This window comes from Cebus imitator, unplaced genomic scaffold (genome assembly GCF_001604975.1).
Source record: "Cebus imitator isolate Cc_AM_T3 unplaced genomic scaffold, Cebus_imitator-1.0 Scaffold619, whole genome shotgun sequence".
Lineage (NCBI taxonomy): Eukaryota > Metazoa > Chordata > Mammalia > Primates > Cebidae > Cebus > Cebus imitator.
This window is the reverse complement of record NW_016107934.1, coordinates 445,152-460,846: the sequence shown is the minus strand read 5'-3', so window position 1 is coordinate 460,846 and position 15,695 is coordinate 445,152. Positions and strand designations below refer to the sequence as shown.

At 39.9% G+C, this 15,695-nt stretch overlaps 1 protein-coding gene across 17 annotated transcripts in view; it reads left to right on the top strand.

Moving 5' to 3' along the window:
• Nucleotides 1-15,695, top strand: part of BBX (BBX high mobility group box domain containing) — a 278,550-nt gene that overhangs the window by 255,005 nt on the left and 7,850 nt on the right. For 11 of the 17 annotated variants that reach the window (XM_017517135.2, XM_017517142.2, XM_017517136.2 and 8 more), the window contains 4 exons: nt 2,206-2,295; nt 3,643-3,702; nt 10,996-11,193; nt 13,154-13,340. In XM_017517135.2, coding sequence (XP_017372624.1) covers nt 2,206-2,295; nt 3,643-3,702; nt 10,996-11,193; nt 13,154-13,340 — 535 coding nt within the window. The remainder of the gene's footprint in view (nt 1-2,205; nt 2,296-3,642; nt 3,703-10,995; nt 11,194-13,153; nt 13,341-15,695) is intronic. The other 6 variants (XM_017517145.1, XM_037734450.1, XM_037734448.1 and 3 more) reach the window with 5 other exon arrangements.

Below are 15,695 nucleotides of genomic sequence, written 5' to 3'. Positions count from 1 at the left end.
TGGAATTTTTTTTTTGAGGTGATGAAATGTTCAAAAATTGGTGGCAGTTGGAAATATCTGAATATAACCACAAGTTGTATACTATAAATGAGTGAATTGTGTGGAATGTTAATTATATTTCAACAAAGCTGTTTTTAAAAATCAGTTAAAAGAATAGGTTTGTGAGGGAAAGGGAGATCAAGTGATGGGCATGGGGTTGACTTGCTTTTTTATACAGAGTGGTTTGAAGATAGTTAAGCAAAGCCTTGAAGGAGGTCAGGAAGTTAGCCATGTGGACATCATGGGGAAGAACATTTTCTAGGCAGGGTAATGGCTGGTTCAGAGACCCTCAAGTCAGGAACACTGCGACTACATGTGCAGGGGACTGCCAGGAGGCCCGTGCAGCTAGAGAGACTCGAAGGAGAGGAGGAGCAGCAGGATATGAGATTATGGAGATAACGGAGCTCTGGATCTCTTAAGTCCTTGTGAGATAGTACAAGATTGCTGGCTTTTCATATACACACAATAGAAGAGGTCTGGCTGGGGTGATGCATTTTTGAGTCTTCAACCTATAGCTGGTATTTACTTTATTCAATTGTAAAGCCCTGAGACTAGAGGTAAATACCATATGAGTGAGAATAGAGAAGAGGATAAGGACCAAGCCCAGAGCTTTCCAAAATTAAGAAGTCAGGGAAAAGAGTAAGCAGAGGGAAAGATCAGTGATGGAGAAGAGAAAATAAGAGAAGGTGGTATCCTAGAAGCCCAGTGAAGGAGGCATTCAAGGCAGAGGGTATGGCTGTAGTGGTCAGAAGCTACAGGAACAGCCTGGTGCAATAAGGACCCACAAGTGGCCTTCACAGCATGGGGGTACCGGATGACCCCGTGAAGAGCGGTTTTTTATGAGTGGCAGGGCAGAAACCTAGTTGGAATGAGTTGAAGACCGAATGGGGCTGGCACAGTGGCTCGTACCTGTAATCCCAGCACTTTAGGAGGCAGGGTGGGTATATTGCTTGAGCCCAGCCAGCCTGGGCAACATGGCAAAACCCCAACTCTACCAAAAAAAAGGACAAAAAATTAGCCAGGCGTGGTAATGCACACCTGTAGTCCTAGTTAGGAGGCTAAGGTGGGAGGATTGCTTGAGCCAAGGAGGTGGAGGTTGCAGTGAGCTGAGATCATGCACGACACTCCAGTCTGGGTGACAGAGTGAGACCCTGTCTCAAAAAAAAAAAAAAAAAAAAAAAAGAATGGAAGGAGAGAAACTGGGGACAGCACAGGCAACCCTTCTGTGGAGTTTTCTGCCACAGGGAGAATGAAGAACTAAGACAGTAACTGAGGTGAGGAAGGTTTGGTTAGAAGCCACCTTTTTCATTCTTAAGTTAAAAGAAATTATGTTTGTATACTGATGGAATGACCCATTCGAGAGGCAGAAATGATGGTGTTGAGCTGGACAGGGAGGGTGTTGCTACGCCATCGGTGGAGGCGCTGACCAGATGGGAGTGTAAGGTGGTCCCTGCAGACAGAAGGCAGAGCATGTAGTTACAGCTGTTGGTAGGTAGAGAGATGCCACAGGGGCTTTGGGGAAGTCAGGGCTATTGTTGGTATTTCTGATTGTTAACTGGAAAAAAAAAAATCTCAATTCTGTTTCTTTATCGGAGAAAACTAAGAATCTGAAACATCTCCCACTTCCACCCAGAATAAAGTTTTTTGGCCAATATTTTCTATTTTTAAGTCACTTTTGTCCCCCGGATTATTCTCAGAAAAGGCCAGAAATCTATCTAATGCTGTCGGGTCAACTGCTGTCTTCAAAGTGCTATCCTTGTTGTGAAAATCCATTTCTTTGGAGAGATAAAACAGATATGCCATCCTTTCCTTCACGATATTTAGGAGTCTAAAGTAAAATCTTTTCTCTATTGCAGACTCTAGCTACTCTGCTATTATTGGTTATAGTCTGTTTCTACTCACTGAATCTGAAGTTTATGCTTAGGGAGTCCCAGCCTTAATGGAGGCTTTGCCCAATACATTTCTAAGGAAAATCTCACTGGTTTAAATAGCCTAAAGAACGGGGCTGAGCACCAGTTAAATAAGTGAAGATGCAAGATGACATTCCTTGCGACTCAATTTGCTTATTCCACAGGAGGGAGGAGGGTGTAATTGTTGAAAAATACACAATATTGTTTTATGAAACATTGTGAATTTAAAATATATCTATATTAATATTGTCTGTAGGTCCTTTCCAGTCTCAGAAAAAGAACTTATTCCACAAAATTGTCAGCAAATATAAGCACAAAAAGGAGAAGCCTAATGTTCCGGAAAAAGGTATTGGTGCCCTCCATCCTCCGTGAAGAGTTCTTGGTCACCTCCATTGTGATTCATCTTTGAGTAATGCTTCCATGCACTGCCTTTGCCTTGTCTTCCCCTGTGCTTGCTTCAATGCCATCAGCTCCTGATGCGGTGTTTTCATTCCTTCTGGTCTCTGCAGCTAATTGCAAATCTCCTTCACTTGGATTCCTATACAAATCCATATTTGTCTCTATTTTCAGAGCCCCGTGTGAATCCTAAAATTGCTTCTTCTCATCTGTATTTGGTGCGTTTTGCAACTGAGGCTTCTTGACCACTTAGCCATTTATTTTCTTTGACTAGTCTTGGTTTTCACATACTTAGCAGCCCTTCATACCATGACCACATTTTCCTACTTCATGAAATCTTACAGTTTCATATTCATGTGAAAGTGCCACCGTTTCTGTACTTCCTCTGACACTTGAGGATTCTTGTGGATCCTTTTCTCTACTCTTAAGTTGCAACCTGTCTTTTTTCCCCCTTTCGTTTGCCAGCCTCTTGTTCCCATCTCCTTCAGTCACGTGCCTGTTTTTTGAAAAGGCAGTAGACACTGATTGCACTCTGTCCCCTCTTTACTGGGAACGTCTGTCTCATTGGTATGATCTTAATGAGCCTTTAAACATCTTCAGGGCTCATCTTAAGATCTCTTTCTTCCCATAGCGTAGGACTCCTATTGTTCTTTCACATAGAAGATAAATCTTCCCATCTGGCTCAGTGCAGCCATGTATTCTGTAGGCCTGGCTTTCTTGAGCATCTCCCTGCATGCTAGTGTTGTGACTGCCCTAAACCACCTCATCTGGTGCCCATTTGCATCCTTCTTGCATGGCCAGATGTGAAGCATTCCGTGTTTCTTGAATGAGGCTTTCAATGCAGCTGTCTCCTGTATGTGGACATGTGTGCCTGTGTGTTCCTGTATGTAACCTTTTACTTAATTTGGGCTTTCTTTTCACTTCCACTTCAGCTTCTTGGTTTTGTTTTGTATATGGATATTATTATTTCCTCTGCTTCCAGTAAAGAAATGTGATTCATTAGGTGAAAATGTCAGCTTTTTTCATTCCCTTTTATTGATCTTCAGATTACTTCGATTAAAGTTGCAGAAATAATCCACCGCTATATTTCATAAAAGACAAAAATTTTGTTTTCAATCCATTTTTTGTACAGCCTCATTATTTTAGCTGACAAATACCATTTTAAGAATTAAATAATTGAAATACATTTCAGCTTCATTTGTGTGATGTTTCAAGTTTGTGTACCATCTTGTTTTTGTAGCATGGGTATCTACCAAGAGTGGAGTTTCACTTTTCTTTCCTTTCCTGTCATTTTTAGGAAGTGGGGATAAATGGTCAAACAAGCAACTCTTCTTGGATGCCATTCACCCTACAGAAGGTAAGACAAGCAATGTTACTGTTTAATTGCAGACAGTCGAAGCTGGAAATGGCATAAGTTGTATAGGTTTTTTAAAGGTATAATTTCTATAGGTTCAACCAACAGCATTAGACTTACGTGTTAATAAGTAGGTTATTTTTATTTTTCACATCAAAACTGCTATTTGGGGTCAGGTGCAGTGGCTCACCCCAGCACTTTGGGAGGCTGAGGCAGGTGGATCATCTGAGGTCAGGAGTTCAAGACCAGCCTGACCATCATGGAAAAATCCCATTTTTACTAAAAATACAAAATTAGCCAGATGTGGTGGCACATACCTGTAATCCCAGCTACTCAGGAGGCTGAGGCAGGAGAATCGCTTTAACCCAGGAGGCAGAGCTTGCAGTGAGCCAAGATCATGCCATTGTACTCCAGCCTGGGCAACAGGAATAAAACTCCATCTCAAAAAAACAAAACAAAACAAAAAACAGCTATTTGGGGGACTCCTGCCAAGGGTCAGACAGCGTATCACGTGGTGTTTAATCTGTTAAAGGGCAGTTTATAACCTTTGAATCGCATTAATCAGAGATTAGAATTTTTCACAGCTAAACATATTCAACATTGCAGTTCATGTTGCAGGCAGATGCTTATGCCTTGTGGGAGTTGGAATAAGAACCTGGTTGGCTGGGCATGGGCAGGCCTGCAGGTGTGACTTCTGACCTGGATGTTTTCCTAGCCCAGCCCCTAGTACCTCTAACTACATTAAAATAGAACACCCCAAGGCTTATGGGTAGCCCAGGAAAAATCTAATATTAACTAGTCATGTTATAAATCCTAGGTGCAGATTTGATTTTGAAATTTCTTGCAGCCATATTCATTTGTGACTTTAAGGTTAAATATTGAGCCCTTTGGTGAAGGCTAATTTCTGCAATGGTTAAGGTTAATGGTGCAATGGTTAACGGTTTCTGCCATCTCTTCTTTTTTCCTATTGATTCTCTTTTTTTCAATGCAGATATTTTTAAAGAGCTGACATTTTTGTAGGAGTCACTTCATTTGAAAACTAGAAGGGATTTTAGAGATCATCTGTTTCAACTCCTTTGATTCACTTATATCCAGAAATGGGAACTTAATGACCTAGTCCACATGTTTTGACTTACAAATATGTTACCATTCCTTTACTGAAAATGAGAAAAAAATAAAATGCACAATTGGCTTAAGTCACTTATCCAAAATACTCATGTTTTTAAGTTAGCTCTCGAAAATGGTCAAGTTTGAGTTCATTTTAAACATAAATACTTTTTATTTAGGTAGACATAGGTCATATGAGCCACATTGGCTTCCATGTAATTTTACTTTTACAGAAAACACCAGCAATACATCTGTTAGCTCACTTGTTAACTCACATTCACAACCCCTATGGAATATTCTGCTTCAGTACTGGCAAAACAAAATACGAATTGTGCTGTTCACAGCATTAAATCCTAACATCCTCAAATTGGTACATTAGCTCTTGTATATTTTAAAAATATATTCCATACAGTTTTGATCAATGTAAGGCACTGATGAACTATCAGAAGAGTTTGAAGGACATTTAGGACCACTTTACTCTTTACTTAAAATGATAGTGTTTTAAGTACTTTATTCTGTTTTGTTAAACACTGAAAACTCTACAGAGGTACCAGAGCAGGTGCAGTGTGGTAGAAAGAGCACTTACCTGGGCATTAGGAAATCTGGGTTCTAGTCTCAAATCTGCCGCTAATCAGCGTTTTTCAGTAGGACAAATTGTTTAACCTCACTAGAACTACGCTATACGTTTGTATTAAGTACATATATATTTTGTGTGATTGGAGATTGGGTGAATGATGAGATGTAGTAATATACAAACTGTAAATTCTATTTCCCCTCTAACACTTGATAATGATTGTATTGCTGTGGTATTTTGAGTAAGTATTCTGTTACTAGAAGTATTATATTCCATAGCCCTAATTTTCTGCCTTTGGGGCAGAAACGTCACTTTTGAGTCTTATAGGCAGTCCCAAGCTTTAGTAAAAATAGAGTTATTGTTGGTGTTACTAATGTATATGAAACAAAACTTTTGGAGAATATGCACTGAAAAACGCATGTCCATTATTTAGTATAGGGTACAAACTCATTTGATGTGGGCAGGAAAAACAGGAATTGATTTGACCATCAGAAATTACTGGTTATTCAAAGTTACCACTTTCAGTTTTTTATTTTCTTACTATCTCCAACATTTACTTGTTTGTGTAGTGACTATGTGCTTTGTGAATTTCCTAGGCCTTTAATCCTCTCCCTCATCTCTGAGTATATCACTGCTTATTGAAACTTCACCTTGGAGAGGGTATAAATATATAAGGACAGAAAATATAACAATAATGTAGAATAATTTTAGCATGTGTAAGATTAAAATCCTGCTCAAATGTTAGACAGGAATTGTTTGTAGCGGATGTCTTTAATAGAAATATTGAGTCAACTGATGCTTTATAACTATTCAGCTATTTTGACTTCTAGTTCACTGTTTTCGCTATACCACCCTGTGTGTAGCTGCCTTGCAATCGTGTTTTCAAAATTTCAGAACTATTTAGGTGCTTTGTAATATATTTCAGTGCTAAATTTATAATCTCTCTTAAGCCCTGGGCTTTTAAAATTCAAAATTGTTAAACCACTTCCTGAAATTTTGGTATGTATCTATTAAAAAAATTGTCCACAGCCTAGAATTAAAGGTAGGATTTTCAAATAAACCAAGAACACCTACCTCCTACCTCTGCCCCTGTGTTTATCTTTCTACCAAGTTGTAGTGTCATATGCTCATGCTTAAGCTAGAAGTTTCTAATTGCAATAATAATGATGATAACTAATACTTCCTATCACTTTATAGTTTACAGGGGCTTTTAGATAGATAGAAAGGTAGGTAGGTAGATACATACATACATACATACATACATACATATTTTTAAAGACAGCATTCCCAGTGAATTAAGGAGGGTTTATCAGCCCCAAATACATGGTAAGAAACTAAATCCTGAGCAATACAAGCAGAAAGGGAAGAAATCATCTCTCCATTTAAGTACATCAGCTACTACATTTTCCGTTTTTCTTATTTGTAGACTTTTAACCCACTTTTGGTTCAGGATATGATATTTCACAAGAGGAAAAAAAAAAAAAAAAAAAAACCTAGGACTAGGAAATCTCTATAAAAATTTGTCTCTTTGCAGTTTATAAATCTAATTACAGGCAGGAAAACTCTGGTTTATGGTTAGATTTCACACACGATCCACAGTGCCTAGGCTAACTCAATCTCTTAAGTTTGAAATAGTTCCTGTGTAACTTCAGCAAAGTATCTCAGGATGTTGGATCAGGCTCATTTGCTTCTTTTTCCTGTGTTCTATTCAGCATCTGACTGCTGTTTCAGCTCATGAGAGACCTACCAAAGGCAATTAGATTTCAGATCTGGCTATAATAATTTCATTGCAAGTTTGAAACCCCAGTTGGAATGTGAATTCATGACTCTGGAGCACTCTAGTGGCCTCACGGGGTACAATACAAGAGCAATGCTGCTTTCCCAAAAAACTTACTCCACATTTTGGGATCAGAGTTTGGAAAACAAGACAGTCTCTTATTGCTGCATTCCTGATGTGGCTCCAGGAGTGAGCTTGCATTATCACTCTCAGATGATACGCTTCAAGTGTGTTATGGTTATTGTTTGAGCGTAAAAACTAGCCCTGTGGACTTGTTCTGCAGTGCTCGGCTAGTTTTGTGTGCTCAGTTAAAAGCCGGAAAAGAAATAAGTAATTTGTTTTGGAGCGACAAAGCCTTTCTTTTCTTACATTTCCATTAGGCTGGGGGTTGTCAGGAGGAACTAGCTTGCTGTCTTTGTACTCAGCCTTTGTGCTCATTTCCCTCTCAGAACTTTTTTCATCTCATATCCCTCACCACCAAGCTTTTGTTTGCTCTGCCAGTGTCACTGGACTCAGATCTACTGTTTTGACCCAGAAAACTACTTCTTGGACTCAGCCTCATCTGCCTTCCCTAATTCTTCTGTTTTAGGGGAAGGGTCTCCCTAAGGGCTGATCCTGAAAGCTGTCCTCAGTCTAAACCACCGAACAAGACAGCATGTTCTGGGGTTAACCCTTGGGTCAGAACATGAGTCTGGACCCTTATCCTCTTCCAAACTCTAGCAAGGTCACATTGCATACCTTTTTCAAATGTGCATCACCTGCAGGGCCCATCATTGGATCTTGATCTAACAGTAGGTTTAGAGGAGACTCTGGTTAATTGGCATTACCTTCTTTTGGAGAGCTTACAAGAACTTACGACATAATCTTTTTTTTTTTTTTTTTTTTTTTTGGCCTCTTCCACTTGGTCTGCAGTCTGATTCACTCCTTTACTTTCTTCCAAAATACTGACCCTTGGGACTTGAGTATTGCTGGTCTGCTTTGGGCCCCCAGGCTCTTTGCCTGCTGGTTTCTGAGCTATCCCCAGTTGCACTCTGGTTTTAGGCGGGAGCTGTACCTCCATTTGTAATCAACCCCTTTGCAACTGTGCCTTATGCTTCTTCCTGTGTTTTTTCCAGTTCATCTGGAACAAACTAGAAAATGAACAACCATTAAATAGAAATGAGACCGTTTGAAGGCTCAGGAAGCAAACAAAAACAGTGCTAGTCAAGGGAGTACTGTTCCCCAGCCTGTGACTCTGGAGCTGACTGGAGGCTTGTTGTTGTTGCTGCTGCTGCTGCTGTTGTTGCCCCTGGCCGGATCCCTGACTGTAGCCTATTAGCAAAATCTGACATTATTTTAGGGCTAGATGGCTCCTTTAGAGTTAATATAGTCCAACCTCCATCTCTGAAGAAACAGAGGCCCATGGTCCTGCAGTTAGTAAATTTAAAAGTCAGGAGTAGAATTCTGGTCTCTCTGTGACTGTTACTTCCATGACCCCATGGTCTCTGTGTAAAAAGCAAGTCATCTTTCCCACCCGACTTGGCCTTTTTCTGGTATCCAGGCCTTTTCTTTTACCTTCTTGGTTCCTTCCACAATCAGTTCTGATGCAGGATATGATACACCTTTCCATCTTTGAAACCCCACTGTATACCCTGATTTCTACATGTTCTGTACTTTTCTGGGAAGGGGAAGTAGACAAGGGAAGAGGTTAGTGTTCTTCCTGGAGTGTAAACTCACTGCATCCACAATGTAGTGATTCTGTTGGAGTGGTGAACAAGACTCCTGTAATCAGAGGGACAGCTGATGGATCTGGATAAGACATTCGAAATCTTGAAGGCTGTGAATGTCCTATAGATGCTATTTAATTCTCATTGTACATTCAGATTTTGGGCTTCTTTATACTTAAAGGAGGCTTTGAATTTTAAGGCTAAATTAGAATCATGCAACTTCTTTGGGGTTTTTCTAACCAAATTATTTTTTATTTTGCTGGAAGCTTTTATTGAAGTTTAAACTAAAAAAAAAAAAAAAAAGTCCTAAAATATGTACCACCACTGTCCTATGTTAAGCTAAATATCAAAGTATAAATATTCTAAGACTAAGTATAATAACTGAGAGTAAATTAGTCCACCATTGAGGTAGACCTATTTGACCCGGGAATAGATCTGCAATTTAAAAGGAATATTTTTCTGACTTTTGACTACTTACTTGAAAAGGTGTTTGGGAGCATTGCCAAGCAGTTTTTTTAAATAACTGTTATCTTAAGCCTGTCTCCACACAGCCATCTGTTATGCAATATTGAGGTAAGGCCAAACCACAAATGATGGTGTGATTTCTGCTTTACATACTTTCTTTTGATGTAATTGAAATTATTTCCCACTTGTTTTGGAATGTGACGCCTGGAATCAGCCCCTCTTTTCAAACATCTTTTAAAGACAAGGTGCCATGATTTCCAGGACAAAAAAAAAAAAAATCTTATTAATTCATAGCCCTTCTGTCTTGATGATGTACCTGAATCCATTAAGGACACAGATTAAAAATTTTAAATGAGGCCTGTGCAAGTGTTTATACCAACAAGTTCATTTTTTCACACCCTGAGTTATTCTTGCTCTAGTTTTCTTCCTCTTATTTTAGCTTTTTTCTAACTATTTTATATATATATATATATATATATATATATATATATATATGGCTTTATTACCAATAGATATCTTCAGATATGCCTCCTCTGGATTTAGTTTACTTAGGGCTTGTCATGCTGACATTAGTTTTCAGACCCACATCCTCCTCATCTTCGTCAAAAGTGATTTGATTTCTATGCCTATCCTAAGAAATTGGATAGTTAAAAATTAGGAAAATGCTTCTTTTCTCTGCTAATAAGCCCTTGGGTCACTGAAATTTTTTCTAAGTCCCAATTATAAAACTCAACTATGTTATACTTCTAAACACTTACTAAACTCACATCTACACATTCTTGTCTTACTTTTACGTTAAAGTCGGGAGGGGGTAAAGTCCTAAGAAAATGAGTATATAAGAAAAGACAGAAGCATCCATATTCTGTGTAAACCAGAAAAGTCTGTGGTACAAGTGTCTTCCTTGCTCTTGACAGAGTGACTCAGGATACAGGAGTGTGCTATCAAATGATTTAGTGGGGTTACAATGAGGATACCTAAAACTAGCCTCTCCACAAGCCAGGCTGACATATGGGACTTCATTAAGTTATCTTACTAAGTGCATTCCTTGTTTTAGAATCCAGTGAATGAAAGAGTTTCTTTCCTTTGCATGCTGGCTTCACCAGTGTTTCTCCTATCCTTACTGCACTGTCAATATACATGAAAGAAAGTCAGGCCTCAATTTCTTTTCTGATCAGTTCAACCTGGTGCTTGGAAGCATTTCCCAACCATAAATATAAAGTTAAGAAGCCCATCTTTAATTTTAGTGTCCTCTGAGGAAAAGAATTTTTTTTTTTTTTTTTTTTTTTTTTTAACCATCCTTTCCAGGCCATTTGGCCAAAGGGATCTCAGATAGGGACCCTGATTACAAACAGGACATGGGGCCTTTTAGGACATAATATACTCATATTTGCCTAAATGATCGTCCCCACCAATGTGCAACATCCAGACTTAGAAAATGTAAAAGAGAGGGGATATCTTAATTCACTGCATTTAATTTATCAAAGCAAATATCAATTCGCAGTAAACAAGTTATGGGCAATGTTTTGTTTTTTCCGTCAGTACTTGGAAAACTCTAAATGTAAATTCTCCATTCAGATGGGTCAGAAATTTAGACATGTTTCCTTCTGAGAGCAATGTTGGTGCTTTCTGCTTTTGTGTGTAACTATGCATGGTATTTCCTATTTCAGCCATATTTTCAGAAGACAAAAACACCACGGAGCCTGTTCATAAGGTTAAAAATATTCCATCCATTTTCAACACTCCAGAGCCAACAACAACACAAGAACCTTTGGTGGGCAGCCAAAAGAGAAAAGCAAGGAAAACCAAGATCACACACCTTGTCAGGACAGCAGATGGCCGGGTATCACCAGCAGGAGGTACTTTGGGTAAGAAGAGCGAGCTTTAGCAAGAGGTGTCCAATCTTTTGGCTTCCCTGGGCCACACTGGAAGAAGAATTGTCGTAGGCCACACATAAGATACACTAACAATAGCCAATGAGCTAAACCTCCCCCCGCCAAACACACACACACACAATCTCAGAAAGTTTATGAATTTGTGTTGGGCTGCATTCAAAGCTGTCCTGGGGCATGTGCAGCCTGTGGGCTGTAGGTTGGACAAGCTTGCTTTAGGCAGAGATAACCAGAGCAAGCAGATGACCACCATGTCAGCAAATGACTGTAAGCAACTGTGGTTCCTCACTGAAAAATGAGTCTATTCTGTAGCTTTCTACAGACCCCCAAACATGTTTTATTCCATGTTTAAAATCATAGCTATTTTTCCAAGAGCATGTCTGAATTCGTTTTTAGGACTGTCATCTTTATCTTTCTCAACATGCACAAAAACAATCTTAAGTAAATTCCAGGAGATCCTAGACTTTTAAAGATACTAGATGAATCATTATTTGACCATCTGCTATTCAGGTCACTACAAGCCAGACTACCAGGCATTCAAACCAGTAGATAAGGTTTAAAATGCATCCAGCACTTCCTGTATTAGGGGTTCAGACCATGCAGGGAGCCTGAGAATGCTTCTGGAATTCTTGAGTTCTTCATTTTCAGTCATAGCCTGTGGTCTGTTTGCTGTTCCTTGTAGCCTTTTTGGCAGTGGAATGACCTGAGGAGCCCAAGGCAAGGGGTGTGGCCAGTGAGTGATACTGAGATCCCCGGTCCTCAAATCTTGGAGTGCTATACCAGCTAAGTACTAGTGGCCTTGGCTGTTGCCTTTCTGCCTCTCAGCACCTCCAGAATTTTATTTATGTGATTTGGGTTAATCTAGGTGTTAATAGAGGTAAATTGTTTGCTTAAAGGACAGTCCATGAATTTTGTTTACTTTTTTGTGTGTTTTGAATGTATCGATTGTTAGAGACATAGAACATATTCAAGGCCCTGATTTTGCCCTGTCATATAAGAGATAAAATTCAAAGAGGTGGCATTTTTTGTCTGAGTACATTCAATAAAGTAGAAGTAGAATGAGGACTAAAACCTAGATGTCCTGATGTTTAGCCCCGCAGGCCCCTCCTTCCTTTTTCCGTCCAATCTGAATTCTGTGACTTTCATTTTGTAGATTGTCGTATCCTCATTCATTTTCACTTGGAGGAGGAGTAAAAAAATACAAGAAAACACTCCCTTTTACATAGAAAAGCACCACACCACTTTTGTGTCCTAATGGATAATATTTAAAGCTTTTAACAGTCATTTTCAATATTTACAATTTTTTTTAAACTATGGTAAAAATTCTCCCTTCTCTATAATGGCTACATAATAAAGTATACTCATTTGTAGCAGGTATACTTGCATAGCATTTCATCCACCTCTTTGTAAATACCAGCGGGCTCTTTGTCTTCTCTCCAATAGGTCTTTGGAACAAACTAACAACTCGGGCTCCCATTAGAACTGATTAATGTGATCACAGCATACCCAGTGTCCAAGTTGCCATAGTAGGGCATGCTACAACTTCATGAGAAATGTTTAGTCTGTTGGGTTTTTAAGGGCTCTTTTACAACATCTACAGGACCCTGTGCAGAAGTCCCTTGAGTTTTATTTTAGCCAAGGCTCATTTTTCCTTCTTGCTTGAAGAGTGACCCATTCTTTGACCTCAGATAAAACACAGCTTCTCTTCAGCTCAGCCTCAGGGCACAGTGCTGTCCATAGTTGTAATTGAGCTTAATAAAAGAGCTTTGTTACAGGGGAGAAGACATTCTACAAAAGCCTTAATAGTCAATGGATAGCAAAAGTGAACAGTAGAGAACGTTAGCTCTTTTCACGTTGACTGGCACAGCAGTTTCTGGGTCTCTTCTCTGGAGAGAACAGAGTGATCCTCTCCTGATGGATTCCCCTTTTGTTACAGATGACAAACCAAAGGAACAACTGCAGAGGAATCTCCCTAAAGCAACTGAGACAGACTGCAGTGACGAGTGCTCACACAACACCGAGGTCGCGGAGACCCGGAGCAGTACTCCAGAAATGCCTGCCGTGTCTGCATTCTTTAGCCTCGCTGCACTGGCTGAAGTGGCAGCCATGGAAAATGTGCACAGGTTAGTGGCGGAACGTGGAAGGAGGAAGCAACGTGGAAATCAGATCAACCTCTCTGATGTGATTTGTAACATTTTTTTATAGGGCATCGGGGTTCAAACTTGGTTCAAGAGCACTATTGGTTATATGAGGTATTACAGAAATGTGTATGCTAATTAGCAGTATGGGAAAATACCAGGAAATATAGTCAGACAAGTATTTTATTTTGAATATGTTATCCTGTGGCTAAACTGCATTTCCATAAAAAGCCTGAGAGCAGGGAAGCAGTATTATCTGACCACTGAGCGTGAGCTTTGGATCTCATTGCAGACTGAGGTTTGAGTGCTAGCTCTATCACCTGCAAACCAAAAGATCTTGAGCAAGATTATTAACTTCTCCATCCTCAGTTTTTTCCTCTAAAAAAAACATGGGCAGGATGCAGTCATTTCATAGAGATGTTATGTGGGATAACTCTAGCATCCCAGTGCTGGTGTGTGGAACACCCCCAGTGGTGGTGGTGTTGGTGCCATCACCAGCCATCAGAAGACAGTGCAGTTCAGGGAAAACAGCATCTTGTTATCTGACTCATGAAAGCCAGAGGCCTGGATTTTTCTTCAACTCTTGTGTGATTTCCTACAAAGTAATTTTTTTCTCTGGACTTTAGTTTTCTCACCTTACTTACATTGAGCATAATGATATCCCCAAAGAATCATGAAGTTGTAAGCATCAGACGAGATCATAGATGTGAAAACCCTTTGAACTCGGGGAAGCCCCACAGAAAGTATATTAACTTCTAAGTGTATAATTGGGTATTCTGCTACTTAATGGATCCTTTGGGAAGGCAAAAAAGCCTATTGTAAATTCAGGTATTTTATATTCCGTTTCAAAGTGTATTACCCATGGATGAGCTGCTTTCTTAGACTTTGAGTCTTCAGTACAAAAGAGCTTGCAACCCAGTGCAGCTTGTGCAGCCAGCTGTAGGCCCCACACTCTTTTCACATCCAGGTAAACCTGGAGTCCCTGACATGAGCTTGGTTTGTTTCTTGCTATTTATCTGTCATATTACAGTTCGAGTACTTCCTCACAAATAGCCTCTAGATATCTCCAAGAAGTCAAATTCCTTTTTACGTGTACGTTGCAAGTTCCTAATAGCAAGTGAAAGCTGACAGACGTTGTTAAAATTCACTATGGTCTCTGAGGGAGACAACGCACAGATACTTTTCCGCTTGTAGAGTTGTACGGTCAAGGATAGAGGAGAAACACATACACATGCAGTGAGAATTTAAGCTCTCTGCCTGAATATTAAGTGTCCCTGTGAATCGTGGAAATAAGAGCTAATATAAGAATTGAGAGGGGGATAATAATTCAGGGCTAGGAAAAGCTACCGCATAAGCAGGTTCGCTCCTGCCTGCATTCTTTGCTGAGAGTAAGCATGGTCACACCATTGCTCTGTTAACCAGCCCTCCATGATTCCCAATTTGCATCAGCAGAAAACCGCAGCAAAGAACCTTTCCACTCTCATCACCCCCGTCCTTCGCACTCCCTGCCCTGCAGTTATGTCGACTCACTTGCCCCTTTCCAGATAGGCCAAGCTCTTGCGGTGTGCATCCTCTGCTCAGGTGACCTGCTGTCCTCCTTCCCACCCTTGTCTGCGGTCCTCTCCTCTCAGTCCTCCTGATGCCCTAGGCTGTGTGCTTCTTGTTGCTCCGGCATGCTGTGATCACGCCTCTCTCAGACCACATTGGGTTGTATTGATTTGTCGATGCTTCGTCTCCTTTCAGTATGTTTTGGAGGCAAAACATTGGTTTTATTCTTTATATTCCCAGCTTGCTTAGTGCCTGTTACAACAATGGATAAAGGAACAAATGAGTGGGTGAAGGAATAAATGAAGTAGTTCCTGAAGTATGACTGCCTAAGTTAGGTAGCAGGTATAGGAAAAAATACTGTGAGTAAAGGTGCTTTTTATTTTTTTTTAACCTCCCATTGGAAAGAACAGTAATGATTACTAGAATTTTGCCATGAATCTAATAAACGCTTAACATTCTTAATAGTTAGAAGGACAGATCACCCTGGAGAGTCTTCGTTATAACTTGAGCCCTAACCTGTTAAAGCAGGTCTACCCACCAGGCTTCTATCTGTAGGCCTAATGCGATTGAACCTGGGTCGCATAGCAATGAATTAAGTATTACTTCAGCAACAACTCGGTTCATAGTTTAAAGGGGGGCCCATGGAGTTAGGGGTGGAAATACATTACCTGCACTCATACCATGAAAAAATCTTAACATTAGGTTCAGAAACCTAACTTAGAAAGACAGTTTTACAAAATGCAGAAAATAAAGAGTTGGAACAAACCTTTGCTAAGAGACTGGTGTATTTAT